At 38.2% G+C, this 27,933-nt stretch overlaps 1 protein-coding gene across 1 annotated transcript in view; it reads left to right on the top strand.

Annotated features, from left to right (window-relative positions):
• LOC134744722 (uncharacterized) overlaps positions 1-27,258 on the top strand; it is a 35,879-nt gene extending 8,621 nt beyond the window's left edge. The window contains exons 7-12 of the mRNA XM_063678641.1: positions 462-638; positions 5,257-5,377; positions 19,066-19,278; positions 23,935-24,030; positions 25,390-25,607; positions 26,784-27,258. Coding sequence (XP_063534711.1) covers positions 462-638; positions 5,257-5,377; positions 19,066-19,278; positions 23,935-24,030; positions 25,390-25,607; positions 26,784-26,985 — 1,027 coding nt within the window. The 3' untranslated portion in view covers positions 26,986-27,258. The remainder of the gene's footprint in view (positions 1-461; positions 639-5,256; positions 5,378-19,065; positions 19,279-23,934; positions 24,031-25,389; positions 25,608-26,783) is intronic.
• Positions 27,259-27,933: the final 675 nt, after the last annotated feature.

The raw sequence follows: 27,933 nt of genomic DNA, 5'->3' as shown, positions 1-27,933 counted from the left end.
CACACACACACACACACACTAAACTTTTTCATTCTCCACTCTTAATAAAGATGTAGACACACTGTTTTCTATGATGGGATGCTTAAACTTTAAACATAAGCCTTACTGTTCATTATATTTTTGTCTGGGTCCTATCAAATTACTAATCCATTGTAAGGGCCGGTTGCATTAACCACATGATCACATGACGGAGTGGTTTCGATAGGTACTAGATTTTTTTCTTTATCCAGTTGATGGCCTTAATTTCTCTGACCTATCTGTTATTTTAGTACAAAATTCGTACAAAGGCAAAATGATTGGATAGTTAATTGGCCCATCAAACTGTAACTTTAGTATCTTTAATTTAATGCAATAGGCCTTTTATTGCAAGATATTGTTCTCACTATCCCTTCCACAGCTTAAAAAAATTATCACAAAATTTTAAACTATACTCAGATCCTAAAACTCCCCTACCTTTTCAGAGCCCTGAAGAATTGCCACAAGATCGGCGAGGGTGTCTATGGGGAGGTGTTCCTTTGGCGAGCTCGCGATGGCCGTGCGCGTGTTATGAAGATAGTACCAGTCGCAGGCGATATCAAGGTCAATGGAGAGCACCAGAAGGACTTCCACGAGATCATATCCGAGATTGTGATTGCTATGTAAGTCCCTTCATCTAACTAGTAGTACCTGTAGTGTCTAGGGGAACCTTTGTCGAGCCCGCGGTGGCCGTGAGCGTGTTATGAAGATAGTACCAGTCGCAGGCGATATCAAGGTCAATGGAGAGCACCAGAAGGACTTCCACGAGATCATATCCGAGATTGTGATTGCTATGTAAGTCCCTTCATCTAACTAGTAGTACCTGTAGTGTCTAGGGGAACCTTTGTCGAGCTCGAGCCCGCGGTGGCCGTGAGCGTGTTATGAAGATAGTACCAGTCGCATGCGATATCAAGGTCAATGGAGAGCACCAGAAGGACTTCCACGAGATCATATCCGAGATTGTGATTGCTATGTAAGTCCCTTCACTAACTAGTAGTATCTGTAGTGTCTATGGAAACCTTTGGCGAGCCCGCGATGGCCGTGCGCGTGTTATGAAGATAGTACCAGTCGCAGGCGATATCAAGGTCAATGGAGAGCACCAGAAGGACTTCCACGAGATCATATCCGAGATTGTGATTGCTATGTAAGTCCCTTCATCTAACTAGTAGTACCTGTAGTGTCTAGGGGAACCTTTGTCGAGCCCGCAGTGGCCGTGAGCGTGTTATGAAGATAGTAGCAGTCACAGGCGATATCAAGGTCAATGGAGAGCACCAGAAGGACTTCCACGAGATTGTGATTGCTATGTAAGTCCCTTGTCCCTTCATCTAACTAGTAGTACCGGTAGTGTCTATGGGAACCACCATCACCAGAACCGACAACCACCACCACCACCAGACCAGAAGGACTTCCTCGAGATCATATCCGAGATTATAATTGCTATGTAAGTCTCACTGTTTTATCCTCATAAGTAACTTTACAGTGGCTACCAACTTATTGTTATGAAGATAGTACCAGTCACAGTCGCCAAACACCAAAATTATTATGATTGCTATATAATTTTAATCTCTATTATAACAGCATAATCGTAGGTAAATACCGCTCAAAGTTTTGAAAATCCTCCTTGGCTTATAAGATAAATCACTACGATTTTTCCGAAGCGATTGTGTTGCTTTAGAGAATGGTTTGGCGCTTGTGATAGTAGTTTCACAAAGTTAGTTGGCGAGTAGGCGTGCAATATGTCCTTCTATACGCCTTACTAACCATTGCGTTAACATAAAATGTCTAGTTGTAGTACCAAGTTACCAACTAACATTTTGCAATTGTGTTAAAAGTGCGAAAAGCTTTAAAAACAAGTCAAAATACAATTTATTAGTTCTGAATTAACTAGCGACCCGCCCCGGCTTCGCACGGGTTACACAAAAACCTTTACAAATTATACACTAAAACCTTCCTCAAGAATTACTCTATTGATAGGTGAAAACCGTATCAAAATCCGTTGCGTAGTTTTAAAGATCTACGCATACATAGGGACAGCGGAAAGTGACTTTGTTTTATACTATGGATGTTACCTAGTAAAAAACTTGTCCTTTAAAAGCTTTCAAAATACGTGGACCAACGTGCAACGACATACCTAATCAAAATACTTAAATAACGATATAAAAGCCTAATTAGTTACTTTGTTAAAATTGCTAGTTTAATATACTACTATGTATGTGTGTTTACTGTCTAATTTAATGTTTAAAAGTAAGGCAAGAAAGCTGTAGACTTAAGCGGTCTGACATGGTTGATACCATATACATACAGCCTTTAAAACACGCATTCCTACATGGACCAACGTCATCCAAAATTTATATAATTTCCTAGAATTGAATACCTACATGGCGGCTGTTATTATACAACCAACGAGTTGAATACCCTAACCAGATTACTATACCTCTAGATTTATAACAAAACAACCACTGAGGGCCCACCGTCAACATCGAAAACGTCGTCTGCGTCTCTGTCGCTCGTATATGCAAGAGCAATAGAGATGCAGATCACGATATTTCAGTTTGGATTGGACCGGTGGAGTGAACAAAGTTCACCTGAATCACCAGCTATTAGCTCGACATCGAAATTCGTGTATCTCCATCACTGTCGTTCTTCTACAATCGGTAGAGACGGACAATCGATTAGACTCGCATTGTAGAAGTAACAAAACGTGCCGGCTTATTCACCCGGCACGCGAGTGTGACTCATGACTAGACCGACGTGAAAGATAAGTCACGGACATGATGTAATGCTAGTAATACCTACAAAAAAGCTACGCCATTGCCCATTGTCCACACTTAATAATTCGTTAACGTTATTTCAAAGATATAAGATTCACCGGTCAGTTAGAGTGGGAGTAAAGCCAGGAAATTAGAAGGGAACAAAAGATGTAGTGTGCCGTGCGAAACTTGCGACGGAACACATGGCCATTAGGCGGGTATTACCTTTTATATCTTTTAAGTATCAGGTTTTTGAAATTTTGCTCGTCAGATCACTTGGCCATATCACTAGCTATTTTATACTAAAATTATACTGCTACTGTATACAGGGAAATGATATACAACTGGAAATAAATGAAAGTTATACATGTTTTCGTGAATTTCATGTCATTTGCCTTTGATTAAAATACAAAACTAAAACTACAATTTCGCTTCGTTAAGCCTCCTCTTAAGAATTGCTGTTAAGGAAATGAAATTATCGGCCGACAGCGTTTCACTCAAATGCCACATTCTTTAATACAAATTGATATCTTACTCAGTTTATATGCCGTATATTATTTAAGATTCGTATGGCAAATACGGTCTTTTAGCTTAGCGCAGCAGTAATAACTAATAAGCAATCCTTTCACTTGGTGTAATAGTAATTCAATACGTAATGTCAGTAATGACTCATGGCATTATGCTTTTTCCTTCCTTTTTACTCTGTATGTAATCACTCCGATGAATCGTTCGTTCTTGGTATCGACATTGAAAAATGAGAGCAATTTTTTCTTATTATTTTTTAAAACTATTATTTAACAGTCAAACAGGCAAGCTTTTTCTTCTAGCTAGAGGGACTGAGGAGAGTACAAGAAAGTTTTTTTTCTGTGAGAATATTAACGTACTAATCTAAATTTGACGTCTAAATTATTAGACATAATTGTTGACTCTCTTTTTAGGATTCCGTACCCAAAGGGTAAAAACGGGACCCTATTACTAAGACTACAATGTCCGTCTGTCTGTCACCAGGCTGTATCTCATGAACCGTGATAGCTAGACAGATGATGTATTTCTGTTGCCGCTATAACAACAAATACTAAAAAGTAAAAGTCCGACTCGCACTTGTCCGGTTTTTTAATTATAACCATGATCAATTCAACTGTTATAGCACCAAGAGGGTTTGAACTCAAGACCTTCCTTGTTTTGTATCGTAATAAGGGTTAAAACTATAATTTGATAAACATCAAAACTCTAAAAACCCCTTTTAGTTGAAATAAATATTTTCACACCATTAAATACTAGAAATTTCTTGAAACAGACCAAAATTTACATATTTTAAAACATTCGATAGCTGAATAGCTCTTTATTTAAATGTTTAAACTCTTAAATGTAACCAACAAACTTGTATTTGAAAGCCTGTGGTCTAAATCACGTAATACCAGTCTAGATTTTTTACCACAAATCCAATACATTTGGTCACGATTGCGTAACCATCTGCGTTAAAATCGGTAAACCGTAACCACAATACACGTCAACTGTAACAAATCTGTGAAGGGAGGAAATGACACCAAGTCTGATTAGCGTCACTCATTGTTATTTTGAAACGGTGTCCACTGCTTTGGTGACAAAAAAGTCGTATTTTGAATTACGGTGAATACTTTGGGAACTAAAAAGACGTTTTGAGGCGTGACATACGGCTTTTTAGAGTTTGATAGCTGGGTAAATTGTAGTTTGATTTCTTTTTCTATTCTCTAGTTCCCAGGGAATCAAGTAGGTTGTTTTGTGACTATGTACTGTTTGAAAACGAAAAAGATACATTCAAATTCGAAATAATTTGTTGCTTGTTAGAAAAATTGCTTTGTTGTTAGAATTCCATTTCTTGTAAATAATTTGACTAATTTAAGTTTAATTTATGTTGGTCCAGTTCTTTGTTCAAATATAGACTATTATTATGTTTGAGTTTATTTAGAAGCGTTGTTGTTAGTGTTGTTACTAACACACACACAACAACACACATAATAACAATCCTAAAAGGACTTACGAACTACATATGTAACACTCTGGTGCGATCAGAGTTTCTTGGATGAACTATCAAACTATTTATCACTACATAGTATAAAACAAAGTCACTTTCCGCTGTCTGTCCCTATGTATGCTGAGATCTTTAAAACTACGCAACGGATTTTGATGCATCTTTTTTTTGATAGATAGTGATTCAAGAGGAAGGTTTATATGTATAATTTGTAACGGTTTTGTTTAAATTAGTTGAACTACCCGTGCGAAGCCGGGGCGGGTCGTCTAGTTATTTATAAACTGTTTAAGTACCTAAATAAGTTACATGGTTATCGGTTAATTACATTGCCGTTTGCATAGGGTAGAGTCGGACCACGCCAAATGCTACGTCAAGAATGAAGGTTATAGTGTATGTCTTCATACTGCCAAGAGTACCAAGTTAGTGCAAAGTTAGCGTGGTCAGAGATTACCTACAACCTATCAAATGTTTTTGTTTTAGGGAATTGAGTGCCCTGCGCACTCCTATAGCAGAATTGGAACGACAATTTGATGAAGGAAAGACGGACATTGACACACTCGACTTGCACGCGATACAAAATGCTACGGACATTTTTAATGAGGTAAGTGCACTATTATATGTGACGTTTTCAACCAAAAGGTACCACATTGTCGCTTGTTGATAAGGTTGATTTCTAATTGAAGCTATATATATGGAAATAGTGCCTTACTGACAAGCGACAATAAGTACCCTTTTGGTTGAAAATGGCACATATATTCCCTACTGTTTTATTCCATCTAAGCTTAATATGGAGAAGACCGGCATATGAATTTTATTGTAGGGAAGAGCGTCATAGGGGAATAACTTTCGTATTTGTATACGTAAGTCGCTCACGCTGCCTTACGTAAGCGAACAACTCGCGAACGCGAAGGGAACGCGAACGCGGCGCGGCGGGCCTACGGCGTTCACGTTCGCAACGAGATCGCCCACGTAGGACACTTCTATAGGGACTAGGTATCGAATGATTGATTCACCACGCGCCGCATCTCTTCGCTTCGCGTTTGCGTGTTATTCGCCTACGTAGTACGCTGCGTCAGACACGGTCAGGACGGAATAGCTTCGCTCCTTCTCTACCGACCTTCTGTATGTGGAATATGTGTACGTAAGAGTTAAAAGCGACGAAAGACGACGCGACGAATATGTGTACGTAAGAGTTAAAAGCGACGTAGACGGTCTTCTCCACATTAATTTGATAAAAACAGTTGTTTTAATTATTTATTTGTAGTTTAAAACGCGATGAAATTATTTGTGGAATCAGGAAGACATTTAATGTGTGATTTAATGCGTATTTGCGTGTCGTGTATTTCTTTGGCGCGGCGAGACTTGGTTATTTATGTGGAATCAGATTTAATATAGTTCTGGGTGACATAGAAATACTTTTACCTTAACATCTTACATAGCCTATATACCTAGGTAAAATACTTTAGAAATTAGTTATGAAAACATTAATGAGTAACTGACCAATTTATGATTCACCATTTGTAAACCGAATCTTTTACCAAGAACGCTTACTGAACAAGATTATTACTGTACTGGACATTGGCCAACACAACAGGTGCTCGTCTCTTCCCAAAACTTTGCTTTTTCCAATTCAGTCCGACGCCGAATTTTACCTGCCGTCCCCTTTTTTGTATAATCTACCTGCGTTTTTTTGAAAGTTAATACTCAGGTACCCGTACCCTTTCTAATTTTCAAGGGGAGATTTTTTAAATTGTCTCAATCCACTGTAGTTCTTAATATCGTAGGCGGAAGGTTTATAATGATTAATCTTGTCTTTTTAAGTATAATGTGCTCAGTCACGAACCCTATTGTTGGAATAAATTAAGCAATAAACAGACATGCCTTTACATTTTGTTTTTCATGTTAGGATATTACATCAACCTAATGTCTTATATTGTACTTGTCTGTTTCTATATAAATTAACTCAACCTGAGATACACTTGTAAGTTTTACTTACATAAGTAGGGACAAAGCTATTTGTTACAATGAGAACGATATTCATATCTCATTCTGTAGTTATAGCTGTGTCCCTACTTACGTAAGTAAAACTTACAAATGTATCTCAGGCCTAAAATGACTAGTGAACATTTTAACAAAATATCGTGATTCTCTTTTTTGGTTAACGGCTATGGTCTGCTGTTATACGTGAAAGGATAAATTAAGTTTCAAAATAGAAATATAAATACTCTAAGAACAAATTAAATTATTTTCTATTTTTATTTCAGTTTATAGAAATATAAATGTCTAACATTTAACCCAGTCCAGTCCTTGGTTGTCATTCCACTTGATAATCTGAACTTGGCTTTAGAAGTATACGCGTAGAAGATGAGATGATTGGATATTTTCCCTCTATTCGTGATGACCCCACTGTTACAAACCGGCCAAGTGCGAGTCGGACTCGCGCACCGAGGGTTTCGTTCTTTTTAGTATTTGTTGTTATAGCGGCAACAGAAATACATCATATCACGGTTCATGAGATACAGCCTGGTGACAGACAGACAGACGGACAGCGGAGTCTTAGTAATAGGGTCCCGTTTTTACCCTTTGGGTACGGAACCCTAAAAATAGGACCAATCAGGTTTCAGGCTTTGAGACATATCTTTATTTTATATCGGTCGATAACTTGCTGAGTTCTGGGGTCAGCAACTCAGCATATAGAGTTAAGAAATAAGAACCTTTTACACCACTTTTTGTGTCATCCTTCACATTCTTTCCGTCACTGTTACCTGCCCACTCGTAAACCTTATTACAACGACGTAGAGTAAACCTTATTACAATGATAAATTAATACGCTGTTAGTACAAGTAAGAGCAAGATTGCGCAACGAACGTGAATGTCCACGGGAGGTCTCAAGCTCCGTGACGTCACGCGTCGGCCAATATCGAACAACGGTCAATAACGTGGAAGTTTTATTACTCAACGTATAATGTTCCTTCAATTGACAATTGCTGGACCGCATGTCTTTCCAATAATTATGAATTGTCATTTAACAGTGAACCATGGTACGTTTTTTGTCATATTATGTGGCGTTGAATGATGTAATTCTTAGTTATAGCAGGCGTGTCTCACTCCGCGATTTCGTCGCGTCGCTACAAGTACCTGCGGCCGCCTCAATTTTGAGGTTTTGCCATAGTAATTGCCGCACACCGCTATGGAACGGACGCCTGCACGCGCTTGCGCCGCCTTGCGTGTAGTAGTCGCGTTTTGTTAGGGAGTGAATCTTCTGTACCTAAGTACTATTATATATTCTGTGGTTATAGTAAGCCGGTTGGGTTTTACACGGATACGACGGGTGTTTAAATTCAGGGCAGCCGGGGGGACGACACGGTGGAATGATCTGCGACCCCGTGGCGTCTCCCAACAAAAAAAGGGTGTTTAAATTCAAGGTTGTCGAAGTACTGCCTTTGGTTTTAAGCTGTAGGTGTCGTGAACCTATGGGCTTCTTTCAATTTTATTTATCGAACCTGCTTACAATTTAATGAGAAGCGTGTCCTATAGAGGAGAACGGCCGAAAGAACGCGTAGCTGTTAGTGTTGTAATATTTGTAATACGCTCTCACTTCGGACCGCTCATCTTTTTCCTGTACTTTATTTTGATTCGGTGACGTGAGTTTATTGGATTTACCTGTTTATTATTCAATTTAAAAGTGTAATTAAGTTGTAAACAGATTTCCGTCATAAAAAAAAAAACTGTTTTAACGACCTGTCTGGCCTAGTCGGTAACCCTGCCTATGAAGCTGATGGTCCTGGATTCGAATCCCGGTGAGGGCAATTATTTGTGCGATGAGCACAGATATTTGTTCCGAGTCATGGGTGTTTTCCTGTTTTCTAAGTATTTGTATACACAACATAAGCCTTCTTGAGCTTAATGTGCGGGGCTTAGTCAATTTGTGCATGGATGTCCAATAAATATGAATATTTATTTTATTATTTCTTTAGTTTGATTGGAAGATTGTCTGTGAGCCCCCGAATGTTTACTTCCATGCAATATACTTAATGCAAATTCTCCTAGGCAAGAACACGAAAGCTAATAACACCCTATTGAAACAGGATATATTAGCACTAAGATATTTAAGAAATATAAAGAATTCTTACCCTTTGACCGCAATCAGCCAAGAAAATATTCAAAGCATTTCTCATATGAATCACCTCATTCATGTAGATAGCGTTATATATTGCCAATTGATAAGCAAGTAGGGCAGACTTATCATCGCGAGACAGATATCTCTGTTCAAACATACGATTTGTCCTTATTGGCATACTGATAATTTAATTAAAATACGGTTTATATTAAGCTCGTCACAGACGGAGCGATAATACATCGGCCGATATCGGAGTAACGATACCAAAATATATATCGCTCTGTCTAGCACCTATCTTGTGAGAGAGACGAAATATACCTATTAATACCTCGCCAGGCATCTTAAGGCATCTGCAGATGCCTTGCGATAAGATATCGGCAGATACCAAAATATACATTACAGCTTCGTGTGTGGGCTCTGTCAAATAGTACGTAAAAGATATCGGCAGATGCCGTATCTGGCGGTATGTGCCGATATATTATCGCTACGTCTGTGATGGGCTTTAATGTTATAAATGCGAAAACAACTCTGTTCGTCCGTTACCTCTACACGCTTGAACCGCCGATTTAGTTTAGATGAAAGTTGCTATGGAGATAGTTTGTCCCGGCAGGCGTACGTCACTTCGCCGCGCGGTCTGCACCAGATCTGGTGTCGCATAGAAACGTGTCTAAAGCAAGTAAACACTGCATTGCAGCTGGTTGCAGAAACAATGAAAAAAGTGCTGACCACACATATGAAAGTATATAACATGTCCAATCGGCAACGTTTAGGCACGTTCGGTAACTTAAACACTAGTTTGTTTTACAGTGAACCTTCTGTACGTACTATTATTTATTCTGTGGTCCCGGGGAAGGAATAGGTATAGTTTTTCACACGGAAATCATCAATTTATGCAGACCATGTCGCGGACTGAAACTAGTGTAGTCTTGAAATTTAGGGCGTATTTTTACTCAACAGTTATTGTTTTATCAAACGAGCGAAGCGATGTATTAGAGTAGGACCAAGTTAACTTTACATCGTTTTTGAAGTGACAAAGTGTGGAGTGCCACCATAAACGGCAAATTCCTATGAAAATATGACGTTGATGGTGGAATTACCGCACTTTGTCTCTTGAAAGTCTGTGCATGTGCATATTGTTTTAATATTTGTGACTAAGCAAGGTTAATCATTATGATTCGTAAACCTCCCATGTCGTTTATAATTCGAACAATGCATACCTTATTTTTAAAACATGATAATTAATCCTCTACACCTGTATCTTTAACAATAATGCACAGCAATTTCAAGTACTCATACGATGATTAATCCAACATTACCGCGAACAGCTGTCCGTTCGCGGAAGCCCGGTTTCCGCATTAAAAGATACAAACCCACTCTAAATGCATTTCCCAAAGCCTTATTAAGTACACATAAGGTTTAAATTAAGTTGAAATTAGCCTTAGATGATGCCTCGGCCGTTTACGGTTTGCAAGTGCAACGACTTTGCATGAAGAGCAACATTGTGAACAGAGATGGACGGTATGTCCTTGTTTATAAGGCTTAGGAGTGGTCAGATAAGTGGACGGGATGTATATGGGCATACATAGCTGAGAATTAGCGTCTTATAAAACCTGTAACGCAACCTTTGTACCCTTTGCTAAAACGACGTATGTCAAGATCTGGATAGTAGAGAAAGAATAATAAGTGGTATGATTACCAGTAGTTGATGGGTATAATAACCACATAATATAATTTATTCTTAAGCTTAGATATAGCCTAAGTAAATAAGTTTTTGAAGACAAGTTAAATTCTATCTTTGCTATGTGCCGGATTTTCCGTATACGTAAACGGACGCGGAAAACCAACATTATCCATATTCAATTACATAGCAGATAAACAGGTCATTGCTAATGTATCAAGGAATAGCTTTCTCTGACAGCTAATAGCGTTATATTACCCCTCAAGAGTTATTTATTACCTATAGAAGCGGTGTAAAGTCTTAGAAAAAATTCGTCCTAATTTGACAGCCTGTAAACGTATATCACTGGTGATTACACAAAATAACTGGTACATGCTCTGCCATATAATAGCTTTAAATGAAGTAGAGTAAAGTTTTTCACGACACTTAGGGTACTGTACACTTTGTAAAGTAATTGAGAGTTGTCGTTAAATGGAGCGAAATTAACACTAGTTAGTTTTTACGTCAATAGCAAAACAAAGACTACGTTTTAAGGACTAATCAATCAATTTACCCTTAATTTAGCAGTATTCTTCGTGTTAATTAATAAATAACGGTTAAAAAAACTGGCCAAGTGCGAGTCGGGCTCGCGCACGAAGGGTTCCGTACCATTACGCAAAAAACGGCAAAAAAAAAACACGTTTGTTGTATGGGAGCCCCACTTAAATATTTATTTTATTCTATTTTTAGTATTTGTTGTTATAGAAACAGAACAGACAACTGTCGGCAACAGAAATACATCATCTGTGAAAATTTCAACTAGCTATCACGGTTCATGAGATACAGCCTGGTGACAGACGGACAGACAGGCAGAGGTGTCTTAGTAATAGGGTCCCGTTTTTACCCTTTGGGTACGGAACCTTAAAAACGCCTTATGTTACGCGGTAACTCAAATTGTCAAAAGTTGTGTTACAATTCAGTTGTCTGTTAAACTCGATGGCGCGATTTTTCTCCTCTTCTGCAATGAATAACTCTTATATAGGTTATAACTAACTCCTTTTGGCATTGCCACTAAGTCTTAGATAAGATACGATTATGCTCAGATGGCCGTGATGCTGGGTGTAACGAGATTGCCATTTGCGTTTATCGTCACGCACTGACTAAATAGTCTGAGATTACATCTTTGTTTAAGGCAGGGTATATATAGGTTCTTTGGGTCCCACAAATCACGAAGGCATCACGGTAAAACTCGTCGGAGATAAACGAGCTTGACGCCTTTGATAGAGACTGGTGAGAGACTTCAGGGGATACGTAGAGGAATAGGTGGAAGGCCTTTGCTCAGCAGTGGGACAGTATGTGCTCGTAATAATAATAAAGTCTAAATTCGTAAGTAATTATCTGATATAATTTTGTATCTGACGCAAAATCCGTAGTTAAGAAGCAAATCGTATAAAAAAACTTTTCTACTAAATAATAATGTCTTATTCAAAGTCCGTGAACTTGGAAAATTACATGTCATTAGAATCGCTAGCTCAACTCGCGATTTCCCTTGCCACTGAACTCGTCATTCTTCTAATCCGTCCCTCTCTGTCTTTGTATTCTCTCTCTTTCTGTTAACCATAGAGCCCATGCATAATTAACCATAGTATACTTACTTGGCCAGTTGTGCAAGCTGCAAGAATTCTATCGTTTCTATTAGTATTTAATTCGCAGCTGTTTTCTATAGGTAACTTATTTTTAAAACTTCTGTTAGGTTAGGTTAGCACACAAATGTCAAAGTGAAAGGCATCACAAACGCATATTATCTGAATTTTAACTATAATACTTTTAACAGGTGTTTATTTCATTACTACCTAATGCCTGCGACTTTGCGTGGGATGATGTTGATGATTGATTAAAACTATCCAATGTTTAATATCCTCGGGTCTCAAACTATCTCCATACCAAATTTAATCTAAATCTATTTAGTGGTTTAAGCGTGAAGAGGTAACAGACAGACAGAGTTATTTTCGCATCCATACTAATATTATAAATGCGAAAGTGTGTCTGTCTGATCTCTTCACGCTTAAACCGCTGAACCGATTTAGTTGAAATTTCGTATACAAATAGTTTGAGTCCCAGGGAAGGACATAGGATACTTGTTATCCCAAAACTCACCCCTCGAGGAGATGAAGGGGGTGGAATGGAACCGTTTTAGACGAAACTGTGGGGATAGTTTGAGCTGTGTGGAAGGATATAGAATAATTTTTATCCCCGAAATCATCCCTTTTAAGGGTGTAAAAAATGGGGTTAAAATTTATGATGGACCAATTTGGGGGTGAAGAAAAAGGATGGATTTAAAAGCAGATTTGTTTAAAAATTAAGGTACCCAAATTACTAATTCCACACGCAGACTAAATCGCGGGACGAAGTCCCTTAGTAGGGAAGTAAGAATCTGCCTAGGTGTTCACAAATATCTGAAACATACCTCTGTTACCAAGCCGTTAATGTGTGTTCAGATAATTATAAGCACTTTGGTCCCTCCGATGTATCTGGCAACTGTACCTTGTTGTTTCAGACTTCGCTCGAATCAATAATTTCGTCTGACACGGGCGTACTGTTTTTCTTGAAGGTTATAATTAGTTTAGTGTAGTAATAATTGAGGTCACCTGAAATAAATCCTAGTGAAAATCATATTGATACATTTATTTGATGTGACTTCATGCGCGTACTAGTCGTTTAAAACTTTAATTTGGATTAAATTTTCAAAAATTCTTACCAAACTAAGTATTACATTGGAAGAATGTTTCAAATTTAGCGCTTTATAAACAGCACACAGGTACAGATCTGTTTACCTATTGTACGTGTGGAAAATATTTTATCAAAACAGTATAATATAATATATGTCTATTGTTTTCTGAACTAATTATATACCAACTGCTAAAATTTAACCGTATTACGCAGAAAAGTGGTTCGATGTCACTTTTTAAATTTCAATAACATCGTCCCATTCAAATTAACCTTGACTACAATATAAAATCATGCTCAATAACAAAAACATGAATAACAGAGACAATATGTAATTTGTGGTGTATTGTGATTGACTATAAGTATAATTACAATGTAATGATTCAGATAATTAGCTTTTTGCGTTTCCCATTACGTATATAAGTAGAGGATAGAGGAGGAGAGCAAACCAATCTCAGTATTCTTAAGAACGTGTTTATTTTTATAATTGAGAATAATAGTACAGTCAGCGGCAGCACCAAATATATCGGAATACATGAATAAATACTTACTTCTATGATAATAAAGATGTGTTATGAAATATTTGGCCTCTTTGGCTGTTACTATCTATTTGGACTGTACAATATAATTAAATACATTAGTCCTTCAGATTCAGAAAGAGGCTTATTATTCTGCATCATTTAAAGACATTTTCAATAATATAAATTCAAAAGTGAGACCATTTCTTCGGGAAATAAATTATACACACATAGTTCAATGGATCGAAGAGTCATTTACAGCAGGCTATTAGGGTTCCATACCCAAGGGGTAAAAACGGGACCCTATTACTAAGACTCCGCTGTCCTTCTGTCCGTCTGTCACCAGGCTGTATCTCGTGAACCGTGATAGCTATACAGCTGAAATTTTCACAGATGATGTATTTCTGTTGCCGCTATAACAACAAATACTAAAAACAGAATAATATAAATATTTAAATGGGGCTCCCATACAACAAACGTGATTTTTTTGCTGTTTTTTTTTTCCGTAATGGTACGGAACCCTTCGTGCGCGAGTCCGACTCGCACTTGGCCGTGTTTTTATACTTCATTTGAAGACAGCTGAAGCCAAAGGTCTAACCATAACATTCATTGTGTTTGTCTTATTTATTTTTCCAACATGCAGTCGCAATTGTACTGTCGACAAATGAGCAACCTGTTTCACAACATCTGTCGAATCGCCCTCATTGTAGGTTCTTAGAATTGAACCTCCTGGCCCCTATTTCACCACGGTGACAGGTGCGACAATTATAAAACATCACTGTTGCTGACGTCACAGGCATCCATGGGCTACGGTTACGGCTAACCATCGGGCGGGCCGTATTCCTGTTTGCAACCATCATTGTATTATTAAAAAATCTTTATTATATCGGCAAAAAACAGGTAAGTTTATGGTGATGATGATGATGGCAATTGTCACAAGATTAAAAAAAAAATCGGTAAGTATTGACAGGAAATGAGTTCTGTGTCGGATTTCGTGACAATTGTCGTGTTTCTTGTGACAATTGTCATTAGCTTCGCAAAATAAATACTTATTTATTCGACATACAATGGAGTATTTTTTTTTTTAATTAAAATGTTGGTGGCAAACAAGCACACCGCCCGTCCGATGGTAAGCGGTTACCGTAGCCTATGGAGGCCTGTGACGTCAGTAACAGTGATGTAGACAATTGTCGCACCTGTCACCGTGGTGAAATAGGGGCCTGGTATCCCAATCGTTGGAAGGACAAACGATTCTCAGCTTTTGCTAACCAGTATAAGTGCGATTTTCGATTACGCGTAGTTGTTAGGGATCTTGAGGCCTTAAAATGGCGCTCGATAACTTTATAGTTAACGCCCGCGCGCTCTCGTTACCAGTGGAAATACATGTTCACATTGCAGACTGAGCATACTTATACAGGAAAACCAATATAAAGCTGGCATATTCTGTTCTGCTCTGACTTCGTCTGCGTAGAAGTAGAATGATGATTTTCGTGGGAAAATTTATCCTATGTCTATATCCTTCCTTAGCACTCAAACTACATATTATACATATATCAGCACCCTCATCATGAGTTATACGCGGCCTTAAACGCTAGCGACTGCGTCAACTCAAACACAACATCTCGCTTGCACTGTCATTGTCAGTACGAGGCAGATTAATAATAATAATAATGATTGTTAATTATTGTGACTTAGTTTACGCAGTCACTAGCGAATATGTCAGTGTCAAACTCGTGGTGAGGATACAGTTTAAGAGTGAAGAGGTAACACAAAGCAGAAAGGCAAAAAGATAATTAGTCGCCGGCACGCTTGACAAAAACATGTTCTAGTCGCGCTGACCGGGTTCTAATAAATGAAAGACTAGTCATAGCGCGTTCCATTGTAAGAAAAGCGAATGTTTCTATAATAATTTATTTATAGCAAAAAATAACCCATTGTTCGTAGTAGGTCGAAAATAAATTTCACCTCCTGCCTTCTATTTCGGGAAAATACTGTTACCCTACAAATGTCGATTTTAAAAATAATTTTAAAAGTCAAAGCAGCCATGAACAGTTGGAAACTTTGGCGTTTTCTAATTACGATTACGTTTGGCGTTTTTAGGGTTCTGTACCCAAAGGGTGAAAACGGGACCCTATTACTAAAACTCCGCTGTCCGTCTGTCTGTCACCAGGCTATATCTCATAAACCGTGATAGCTAGACACTGGAAATTTTCACAGATGATGTATTTCTGTTGCCGCTACAACAACAAATACTAAAAAGTACGGAACCCTCGGTGGGCGAGTCCGACTTGCACTACTTCCTGTTGGAAAAACGTGTAAAGTCAAAAAACTCACAAACCTAAGTGAGAAGTGAGATATGAAGTAGGTATGTTTGTTTTGTACTTTCAACTTTGTACATTAAATTTCTCTAGCCTATGTCACTATTGTCTCACCCACAAATCCCGATGATTTAATGTCAGCGACATTATCCTAAAAGTAGGCTTTGAGCGTGTCAAAGAAATCACATTAATCTTCATTCTTTGCCATTGAAAAACCTGAATAACCTTTGAGTTCACAATACTCACGTCACTCAGTCACTTTTATTTCTGACATTACCGAGGGACGAGGGACCTTGAAACAGGTTATCTACCTAAGACAGAAACAATTTTATGACGCCTAGCAACTGTCGAGATATTTTTAATATCAATCATTTGACGTGACAGCTCAACTAGGGAACGTTAGGCGTATCCTAAAAAGTTAAAAACCCATTAAGTTACAATAACATAGCCGCCGCCATACATAATTTTTAGTCCGACCAAGCTAACTCTGCATGGCATTTGCAATGACAAAAGTGTGGCAATGTCATCTTTAATGTCCAAATACTATGAAAATATGACGTATAATGGACTTTGTTCTATTTAAATATTTGTTAGCTTAGTTAGACGGACTACTCGATCTATTTTCATTGTATTACAGTTTTTGGCAACAAAACAAATGCCAGACATAGAATGATGTTTCTTTAATGTTCTTACTGACGCTGCGTCTTACGTAAGCGAACAACTCGCGAACGCGAAGCGAAGCGGCGCGACGGGCCCGCGGCGTTCGCGTTCGCAACGAGATCGCCCACGTAGGACACTTCTATTACTTCTATAGGTACCAAAGGATTGATTCACCCCGCTCCGCGCCGCGCCGCTTCGCGTTCGCATGTTGTTCGCCTACGTATTACGCTGCATTAGTTTCATGACTTTCATGTTATTTTCGCATGCCGTTTTTAAAATGAGAGCGTAATTTTGTTTGTACGAGGGCTACTCTAAACACCTTACAATAGACCCTTTTATTAAGTTTAAACAGGTTATCTGAAGCACACTAAGACAAACTTAATAACGCCTAGCAACCGACATCCACAATACCCACCAGTTCATTCATTTGACGTGACAGGGGGTGGGACGCATACCAATTTGTGAACCAGTTCTATTCCGAGAACAGGCCTTATTCTCTTTGTATTTGACGTTTCATAACTCATAACGATGTGGTTTCGTTGATTTAAGAGTAGAATAAATCTAAATGGCAGTTACTTTTTTATTTCGTTGATGCGTAGTGAAGTTAGGTACCTCCAAAAAACAATTATTTCCTGGCATGTGAAAATTGGATTAACAAAAGTACTTACAAAGTTTTTAGATGAAATTAAAGATTGGAGCCGTAATGCTACGCTATTGTCATTTTTGCAATCGCATATTCTGATGTAAAAGTTTACAGAATTACGAAAATTTTCCTCATGGAAAAACTTTGGAAATATAGTTTGTCAAAGGACTGTCTTATTTCAAACATACAGAGAGAATCATACTATCTTTGTCTTACACTAGTACTAGCGCCCAAAAGAAAGGGATGAGTATAATTTTCCTGGTTGTTACTGACTGGCAAATTGGTTTGACCAACTATATGTATTACTAAATTTTCTATAGTTATATATCCAAAATGTTAACTTAATCCCGTGAAAAAAATCGGGTACTTTTCTTACTTTTTGAAAACTTTAAAATACTTTTACGTCTGTAAAGCGGGAGGAGGCCACTGATCCTCATAATAAAAATAATAGTATACTTTATTGCATAAATATACAAAGTTATACACCTAAAACTAATTTGAGTCTTACGTGACAAACAACAAACAACAGAACGACTTTTTTTTATGATATAGGAGGCAAACGAGCAGACGGATCACCTGATGGTAAGCGATTACCGCCGCCCATGAACACCCGCAACACCAGAGAAATTGTAAGTGCGTTGCCGGCCTTTAAGATGGGAGTACGCTCTTTTCTTGAAGGTTTGAAGGTCGTATCGGTCCGGAAATACTGCAGGCGACAGTTCATTCCACTTACGACTAAACAGCGGCCACTAACAGACAACCTATTCATATCGAATTTATTTTTAAATGTTCGCATCGGAATAGGGCTGTGGAATGAATGCAAGTAATTATCTCGCCGGGGCCGGCTCTTATTGAAATGATCGTGACGCGGCACATTCTGGGAAACGTTAAGTACCAGTCAAATTCGACCATGACTCGATCAGAAAACTATGGAAAGATGAGTGAATTGTAAAGATTGGACCCGCTGGTGGTTTTTTAGGGTTCTCGTACCTAAAGGGTAAAACGGGACCCTATTACTAAGACTCCGCTGTCCGTCTGTCTGTCACCAGGCTCATAAACACCAGGCTGTATCTCATGAACCGTGATAGCTACTTAGAAAACCTTATGAACCTTTGATGATCAGGGCACCACCGTTGCAATATGAGTCCAAAGACCTTAAAAAGCATTCTTTTTATAAAAATATTTAAAGATACATGTGCATTCATGACATATCTTTGCGAGCTTCTCGTTCCTATTTAATATACCTACCTGATGTTGCCTCCAAAGCCCAATTTATGTGTATCACCAGTCTATTATTTACCCATCTCTCGTGAAAGTCAAGACTTGAAAGCCAAGACTGTAATCTCCACAGCAATTTAACACTCGACTGCCTCACTCAGGCCCTTCGGCTCCAAAAGTTCGTTGAATCCAACCAAACCACAACTAATTTCATCGCGTTTAGATACGCATTGAGAAGCGTACCGCGTGCCCATCGACCGTTGAATTCTTTTGTGTAAATGACCCACCACTCACTCCCAAAACACCCTAAGAAACTTTTCAAAAACAAGGCATTATCAACCTTAAAGTGTCACTGTTAAGGTGTGTTGTTAAACGTGGAGCAGAAAGGTGATAAGCGTCAATGATAACCAAGCGATTTCCAACCCTAGGTACTAGCAATAAGGTGCGTTTACGGCGGCTACACGTCGCGACTGCTGGATCTGTGGGAACTGTACGACGAGTGCAAGGGATCTGAGAACGACAACCCGGCCATACTGCCTTCGGATCAGCAGTACATTGTGTTGGAGCTCGCGAACGCGGGGCAGGATCTGGAGAGCTATCAGTTTAATAGCGCTGAACAGGCGCACGCTTTATTCCTGCAGGTAATTTACATTTTTTTTCTTGTGTGTATTTTTTATTTTTTTTATGAATTTGTGTTAGTCTTTCTGGTGGACGTCATAAAATAATTTGACTTTAACCTTTTCGCCGCCATTTACTTGATATAAAGTCAGTGCCCCACACGCGACGACTTGATATGTTATACGGGTAGTTTATGTGCAGTTTGTGGCTTGGCGTTGATGACACTATTACTTCATTGACGTGGCGGCGAAAAGCTAAAAGGCAATTTTTCTTGCTAAAGCACTATCAAGATTAAACCTACTTTTTTCAGAAACTGTATGGTGAAAACAGTTGTTAAATGTGCCCAGAATTGTCCACGAGTAAGACGCCATAGATTTAGATTCTGTATATAAAAGTTAAGAATATTGTGATACAAACGTTACAAATTTGATACACCCGAAAACTATGTCGGGTGTTAGGCGATTATTATTACAGTATTCTTTACTTTTGAGATTTTTTGTTACTGTGTCTGTGTTTTACTCATGTCTTTTTTTGCATAGCCGATATAGCGTAGAATTGACTTTTGTCCTGTATCCTATGTCAGACATTTTATATCTTTGTAGTTTTTACTTTGCCTGTAAATGCATTCATACTATGTTGATTTATAAATGTGTACATCAATGGAAACATTGTAGCTTTTGTAATTCTAGTATCAACAATTAATTATTGTGTTATTATTCCATTGTAAAGTAAATATGAATTTACGTCAGTCCGCTTTACATAATTATTTTGCCGCATTGATTGCAACTATTTAGCACATAATTACATGTAATTTCACATGTAACGTGTAGATTTTATTCTTTAGTATATCTTGTAGTGTAATGTTTATTTACTAAAATGGGATTTAATCGCGTAAAAATAAAATTAAAAATTACTAAACAAATAAGTGTAGATAATATTGCACTCGAAACGTCGGAAATACTTTTTAAATCTTTTTTAGCCCCATGCAACCTTTGGTACAGTCAGCTGCAGAGATAGGGGGGTTAATAGCTGACTGCACGGAAAATATTAAACTAGTTCTGTGGCTGTATGACTTATTGCCAAATATGCGCACATTCTACATTAATAAAATATTAACAAACAAAAACCTCTGGGTCTCAAGAGTAGGGGCCTCAAGAGTAGCTTTGAAGTCCCACTTTAGTAAATAACAATGTGTTAAACTTGCGTGACTGCGTATCGAGAATGTTTGACAAGGAAGATTAATTGAATCGGGTCAATGGGGGCCAATAATGATCTTCAAATAAAACACCAGGACCGGTATTCTGATTTTACGGACTTATTTAGATGTGTCTTTCTCTTTAGATGTGAGTTTTATTACATTTCGGTATTTCAACGGCGGCTGTTTTGGCACCTATGTCGTATCACATCAATACGGTTTTAAAATCTAAATGTAGTACCAAGAGACGCACATGACATGACCCTGATGTGACGTCACAAGATCAGTGACGCTGAATCGTTTCAGCTTTGTTTGTAGATAGTGGGTTGTTCTGTTTGTAGTACGCCATATTTGCAATTTACAGGGCGCCCTTGACCTTGCTGCTTGAAATGCAATCATTTAACACGACTATTCGTTTACAATTTTAATTCACTTGTCACTCAATTTCTCGACTACATGCCATCTTACTAAGACTAGGCTCATTTATATAGTGTTTACTTAAACACACAAATCTAAAATATTTAATAAAATAATTTGATTTGTTCCCAAAGTTGTGTATAGATGACAGCACCAATATCTCTCTCTATATCGTAATTCCGTAAGGAATTCCTATAGGAGGTGCAAGCGCGTACTGCTCACCCTTAGAGTTGGTCAAAGACGCCTAGTAGATGGCATATAGTCGAGAAATTAGGACCGGTTCCGCCGTGGCGGGGGGCCTAGGGGTTCAAGGCGTTATCCCGGATTGCTAAAGACGCCGGTTCGAATCCGGCCTTCACCACTAGAGTGCTTCGTCACTTTTTCTTTAATATATGACAGCTATTTCAGTTTATAATTAGATTTTAATTTTTGTATTTGTTTATCTCTTACTTGCTAAGTAATCTGTAATAATTCATATTTAACATCAGATAAGGAACTATATGTCAATATCTTAACATATTTATTTATGATTTACAAAATTCAGGCTGAAGGTTTCTGTCCTCTAAAGCCGCCTACAAATCAAAACTAGGCAAGATAAATACTGTTTTGAGTCGTCAAAATAAAGAATCAAAATTCAATGGAATAGGAGGCCTTTTTAATCTTTTTATAGGCCTCCGAGCAGTGATATCGGGATCCCTCCGATACACCTTCAATAATATTTTCCTCCAGTGAATCCTCCGTACAAGAAAATTTGGCAGTCAAAAAACCGGCCAAGTGCGAGTCGGACTCGCGCACAAAGGGTTCCGTACCATTATGCAAAAATCGGCAAAAAATCACGTTTGTTGTATGGGAGCCCCACTTAAATGTTTATTTTATTCTGTTTTTAGTATTTGTTGTTATAGCGGCAACAGAAATACATCATCTGTGAAAATTTCAACCGTCTATCTATCACGGTTCATGAGATACAGCCTGGTGACAGACGGACAGACAGACAGACAGCGAAGTCTTAGTAATAGCGGGACCCTATTTACCCTTTGGGTACGGAACCCTAAAAATCAAAGGTTTTAGAAAATAGAATTGATTTTGTTTGTGAACGAAACAATGCAAAAGCAATTAATTTGTACTAGTATTAAGTCCGTGGACGAAGGTTAAGGCAGCATTGGCGACTTTCCTACAAAACAGGATCCAATGACTAATACTTTTCAATGCCAATCATTGGCTAGTTTATAGTTCATAACCGATCGACATTTAAACATCGCGTCTCTATCAAATTTTTTTAACTAAACATTATATCCAAATGTTCTTATTTATATAACAGTTTATCTCTTGTTGCTGGGGGTAATTTATATTTAAATAATCGTATCTCGGGTTACAGATCAAGTTGACCCGGTGTTTTTTATTTTGTTAATGTGACGGGTTTTTGTACAAAAGTTTGACCTATTGGATACTTGGCAAATATTAAAAAAAACCGTTCAAGTGCGAGTCGGACACGCGCACCGAGGGTTCCGTACTTTTTAGTATTTGTTGTTATAGCGGCAACAGAAATACATCATTCTGTGAAAATTTCAACTGTCTAGCTATCACGGTTCATGAGATACAGCCTAGTGACAGACGGAACCCTAATAAAAATGATTTTCTTTGATGTAAAAGGAATATAATTAGCTACAAGCAATAAAGAAATATACATCGGGGTTTTTGGCGTGGGAACGTTTTTCAATAGCCAAAATATAGGTTAATACTGTAAAACTCGATACTATTTTAACATTTTTAAGAAGATTTGAAACTCACTACCTATTTTTAATTCAGTTTTGAATTATTATACAATAAACAAAGTTATTATACACAACGTATCAAAAACCCCGATGTATGTTCGTAACATAACAATTACATAATTATATCTGTGGTTGCGGTTTGCGTTTCCACTAGAAATCGACTAGTTGGTGAAATCTGAGGTCAAAGATTAACAATATTCATCTATAATAAATACCACAATAAAAACTTTTGTACAAAAACTCCTTTTATGTTGTACTTTTTTAATTTTGTCGGCTTTAACCTATAGGGAGAAAAGCCTTTTTTTTCAGCGTTTTAAGCATGGCACGGGCCACTGCGTATGATGAGTGCATTTCTAGGTCGAGTTTCCACCATCTTGACTAGATTTTCACTTATCCTTCGCGGTTGCCATTTCTGCTTTCTATGTTTACAAGAGTGTTTTTCTTTTACTAATATTGTATTGCATTTTATTTTTGTGTTCGTGTTTTGAGTGGGTTAGGCGATTAACATAAAGACATCACGATCTGCCTCGAGCGGAACGTCAAATTTTACAATGTATGAAAGTACTTAAATTATGGTTGTCTTTTGTCTATCGTGTTATGAGTCACTCTCACAGTTAATGTTTGTTAGAAAGTGATAAATTAGAGACGCTAAGCATGAAAAAAAAAGTCGTACAGTTATCAGATATGTCGGAGCGGCCAAGGTAACGCCTTGATAATAGAGGCGTGCTTGACCGCTCCGATATATCTGATGGCGACTATACATTGACCTGCCTGTTGCCTATTGCACGCGCATAATTATATTACTGTCTCGCTCGCACAGTGGCATTGACCGGCATCAGACCGGCGATAGAGATAGGAACAGGCGGTCAATGTACAAAGTTATTTCGTGCTTAGCATCCTGACTTTAGCCACACTTAATAAACGCGCTGAGGGACGTACAACGGCAGATTGAGGTAAGTATGTGTATTGCCTGACAGCAATGAGTTTACTAGTAGGCGGGTCTACACGGAACGAGCCGCCTCGCGAGGAAAATGCCGCACGAAGCAGCTCAGTCGGTAGAGACGTGCCTCGCCCGAGGCAATGTGGCCGCGGCACGTCTACAAAGACCGAGCTGCTTCGTGCGTTAATGTCCTCTCGAGGCATATCGTTCTGTGTGAACCGGCCTAATAGTTGTCAACAGATGACATTGGTCTAACCCAGTCGACTTTAAGATTCATTATTTGTGTAATATTTAAATTTTGTTTGTGTTATAATTATTTCAATGAGATTATAAGTAGTTTCTTTGTTGTTTCCAGGTGGCTTTCGGTCTAGCCGTGGGCGAAGAGGCCTTCCAGTTTGAGCATCGCGATTTGCACTGGGGGAACGTGTTGATTGCCCCTACTGAACAAAAGGTAAATACATTAACGAAAGTCTTAAATAGCTCTCATATTTCTTTAATATCTTAACCAACAGATATAATTTATCATTGCCATAATATTATTTTGTATATTTCTGACGAAATTACGGTGTATTTTTTTTAAATGAGCCATTGCAAATTTTCTAATTATACGCGATTTTTGTATTTGGTTGTATGCAGTGCGCTAATAAGCCGATCCAAATTAAACAAATTGCCTCGCGAGGAAATTGCCGCAGGAAGCTCGTACCTCGCCCGAGCCAAATGTAAGTGCGACTGCAATTCCTCGGGGGATGCGTCTTCACAGATGTAACTGCATCGGGAATTTCCTCGCAAGTCGGCTCGTGCTGTGGAAAAGAACTAGCTTATTAACGAATCACTAGCGCACTGTAGGCGCAATATATATAATTCATCCGAATCTTAAAGGTGGATTTCGGATCTCAACTGCAGCTAAGTACATTACTGTTGCAACCTTAAGTGCGTTCCATCGGTTTGTAGCTATCACTCTCACATTTCGCACGAAGGAACGGGAAATACCATGCGCGCCAAGTGTTAATTTTGATCGAATTTTGTCGATTTTTATTTATTTTAAAAACGTTGCCTTACAATATCGAAATTCGAAAGCTGTAAAATTACTCTTTAAGTTAAGATTGTTTTTTGTTTTTTTTTTTGTTTATAGTGTCGCATAATAAATAACCGAGAAAAGTTTGATTAAAAGCCCGAGTTAGAGGTTACTTTGGGAATTAATTGTATCGAGCGAAGTGTCATAATTCGTGTATCGGAAGCTGTATAAAGATAATATAATCAAGAACTACATTTTTTTCCACGTCTACGAATATCAATCTCTTAGAAATATATGATCAGGAGAATTTTCGCCTTCTGACTCAGGGAACGGCCTTAAGGCGGTTCCCTGAGCCAGAAGGCGAAAAATCTCCTTATATGATCATGTTTTTCTAAGAGGCGTTGATATTCGTAGACGTGGAAAAAATATATGTAGTTCTTGGCTATATTATCTTTAACAACATAGCTTCCGACACACGAATTATGACTTTTCGCTCGATACAATTAATTCCCAAAGTAACCTCTAACTCGGACTTTTAATCCTACTTTACTCGGTTATTTATTATGTGATACTATAAACAAAAAAAGAAGAAAAAACAACCTTAACGTAAATAGTAATTTCATAGCTTTAGAATTTCGATATTGTAAGGTAACGTTTTTAAAATAAATAAAAACCGACAAAATTCGATCAAAATTGACACTTGGCGCGTATGTTCTTTCCCGTTCTTTCTTGCGAAATGTGACAAAGACAGCGGCAAACCGATGGAACGGCCTTAACTGAATGTCCTTGTTCCAGTTCGCGACGTTCGTCCTCCGCGGGCGCTCGCACCGCGTGCCCCGCCGCGGCGTGGCGGCCACCATCATCGACTACTCGCTGTCGAGGCTGTCCTTACCGCTAGCGCAGGGCGGGGAAGCGGCCGCGCTGTACAACGACCTCGCCACCGACGACGGCCTGTTCGATGCCGTCGGCGACTACCAGTTCGAGGTCTACCGCCTCATGAGGGACAAGCTAAAGTGAGTAACACTACATGATCGACTATTCGCTGTCGAGGCTGTCGCTACAACTAGAGTAATCTTAATAGCGACCGGCGGTGAGGTTTTCGGCTAACCGTAATTTCAGGTTGCCATAGTTACGTCACTCAAAACAAACACGTTAAATTTGCGGTTATCAATGTCCCCATTCATAGATAACTAGAACAATCGTTAAAAAATTCGTAATTCTTCAAACTAAAAAATGATTAATGAAAGTCGGCCGTCATTCTAATCATATCCGCTATAAAAATAACAGTTGTTTCAAATAATAGACATTCCGAGATGCGACGGTCGCGCAATGTATCTGTAGATAAAATTTCGATCTAATTAAGCTTTGATATAGCATCTTGCGTTATCGTTTTGATAGTGACGCAATCTACTTGCAATTAACTGTCTCAAAAACAAATCAGTTCACAAAACAGTATACACAATTGAACATTCTCTAAAACATTTGTACGTGTACAATAACAGATCAAAATACTTAATTTATGTTAAAATATTTATAGACGTGACGATGTCTATTGTCTATAAATGTGATAACTTGGAAAGTACAACTCCCTTACCCATAAAACAGTCGCTACGAAAACACCGATTCTCTTGTTGTGTGAAAGCATAATAATTGTACATACACCTTTTCTCTTTATAATATTAGAAAACTAGTCAATTTCTACCCACTACACTGATTGATCACATTTGTTATGCAATAGATCGTGAACATAATAGTTATATTATTTGCTGATGCTTTCATGTACAGTGAGCTGCGAAATTGGATGGAGAAATTATAAATGAATTCATTAACAAAGTCGCCAAGCACTTGCGGCTGATGGTACAGAACGTCTATCTGTCATGTATCATAACGTCTATCTCTAGTATTTGCATAGTGGGTAGGTTATAGAATAGGTAATATCTGAACCTACATAAACTAATTACAGAACTAGATATACCTTATCCTATTGTAAGTACGAAGTTTCAGAGCAATCTAGCCAGTCGTTTTAAAATGAGAGCGTAACTACGTCTGTATGGAGAACCGAGCGTGCCGGGGACTTCTTAAATTATAAACTGAAATAGATATCATACACTAAAGAAAAAGTGACCAAGTCCACTTAAATGTTTTGTTCCAACATGCACATAACGATAACATAATATAATTGTCCACAGCAACGACTGGAAGAACTTCGAACCGTACACAAACATCGTCTGGCTGCACTACACAGTAGATAAGATGATAACGGCGCTCCGCTACAAGAGGACCAACACCAAACTTCACAAACACTACATCTCCAAACTCAAGGCCATCAAGAACAGGATCCTCTCCTACGGCAGCGCTTCACAATTCGTACTCACCGACATCGAATACTAAATCGAACAAATGTAATAGTAATTTAAATTTAATCATCCAAATTTTATATTCTCACTAGTAATATTTCAATATGGATATATTTAGCACTTGCCCCATGTGTGAATCGGACCTGCATTACATAAATTATAATGTACATAGAATTTGCTTTGGTAATTTTATAGACGCTAAAAGAATTATTTACGAGATTGTAGAAACTTCAGAACAGCGAAAAGGTGCCTTCTTAGCTAAGGTAGTGGCTTTGTTTATATTAAACTCATACATTGTGTTCAAAAATGCATTTTATTTACCCCTTTCTAATCTTTCGAATCCCACCGATTTCATAGGGTCAGCAATCAAAATTAATTTCTAAATTTTGTAATGTAGTTTTTGGCTGGCTGTTATAGAGCCTGTGGGATTTGAGGGGATAATATTTCTAAATATGGATTTACAAATGGTGTATTCCCATTTGTTCTGCGTTACATCTACGCCAAATGGTGCAAGCGTATACAATACAGACGAAGAGAGCTCTAACAAGTTCTTGCGATGCATAAGAAGTAGGCTAATTACCGTAACCTCTACGCAACGCAACAATTGTGCGTTGAATCAATTGTATACGCAACGCAATGTTGCGTACTCGTTGCGTAAAGTACAGTGGCAAAAGAGTTAAAATTAAAAAGTGAGAACACTAGTGTCGTCCCCTTTTTCTTAGATTGATTTGAAAGAGACGAAACTACAGTGTTGCCACTTTTTAATTTCTACTCTTTTTTGCTAGACTGCCGCTATTCAACATACAGTCGCCATCAGATATGGATCGTAGATATATCGGAGCGGCCAGTGCTCAAAAATATATGAACACGGACTCTAATATTATCTAGAGATAATAGAGGTTTTGTAACACCTTGGCCGCTCCGATATATATCTGTTGGCGAAAAGATAGACAAAAAGTAAAACGAAGTACAGTTTGTAGTT

Source organism: Cydia strobilella, chromosome 10 (genome assembly GCF_947568885.1).
Source record: "Cydia strobilella chromosome 10, ilCydStro3.1, whole genome shotgun sequence".
NCBI classification, from domain to species: domain Eukaryota; kingdom Metazoa; phylum Arthropoda; class Insecta; order Lepidoptera; family Tortricidae; genus Cydia; species Cydia strobilella.
The sequence above is the reverse complement of the archived record's forward strand: the minus strand, read 5'-3'. Positions and strand labels throughout refer to the sequence as shown.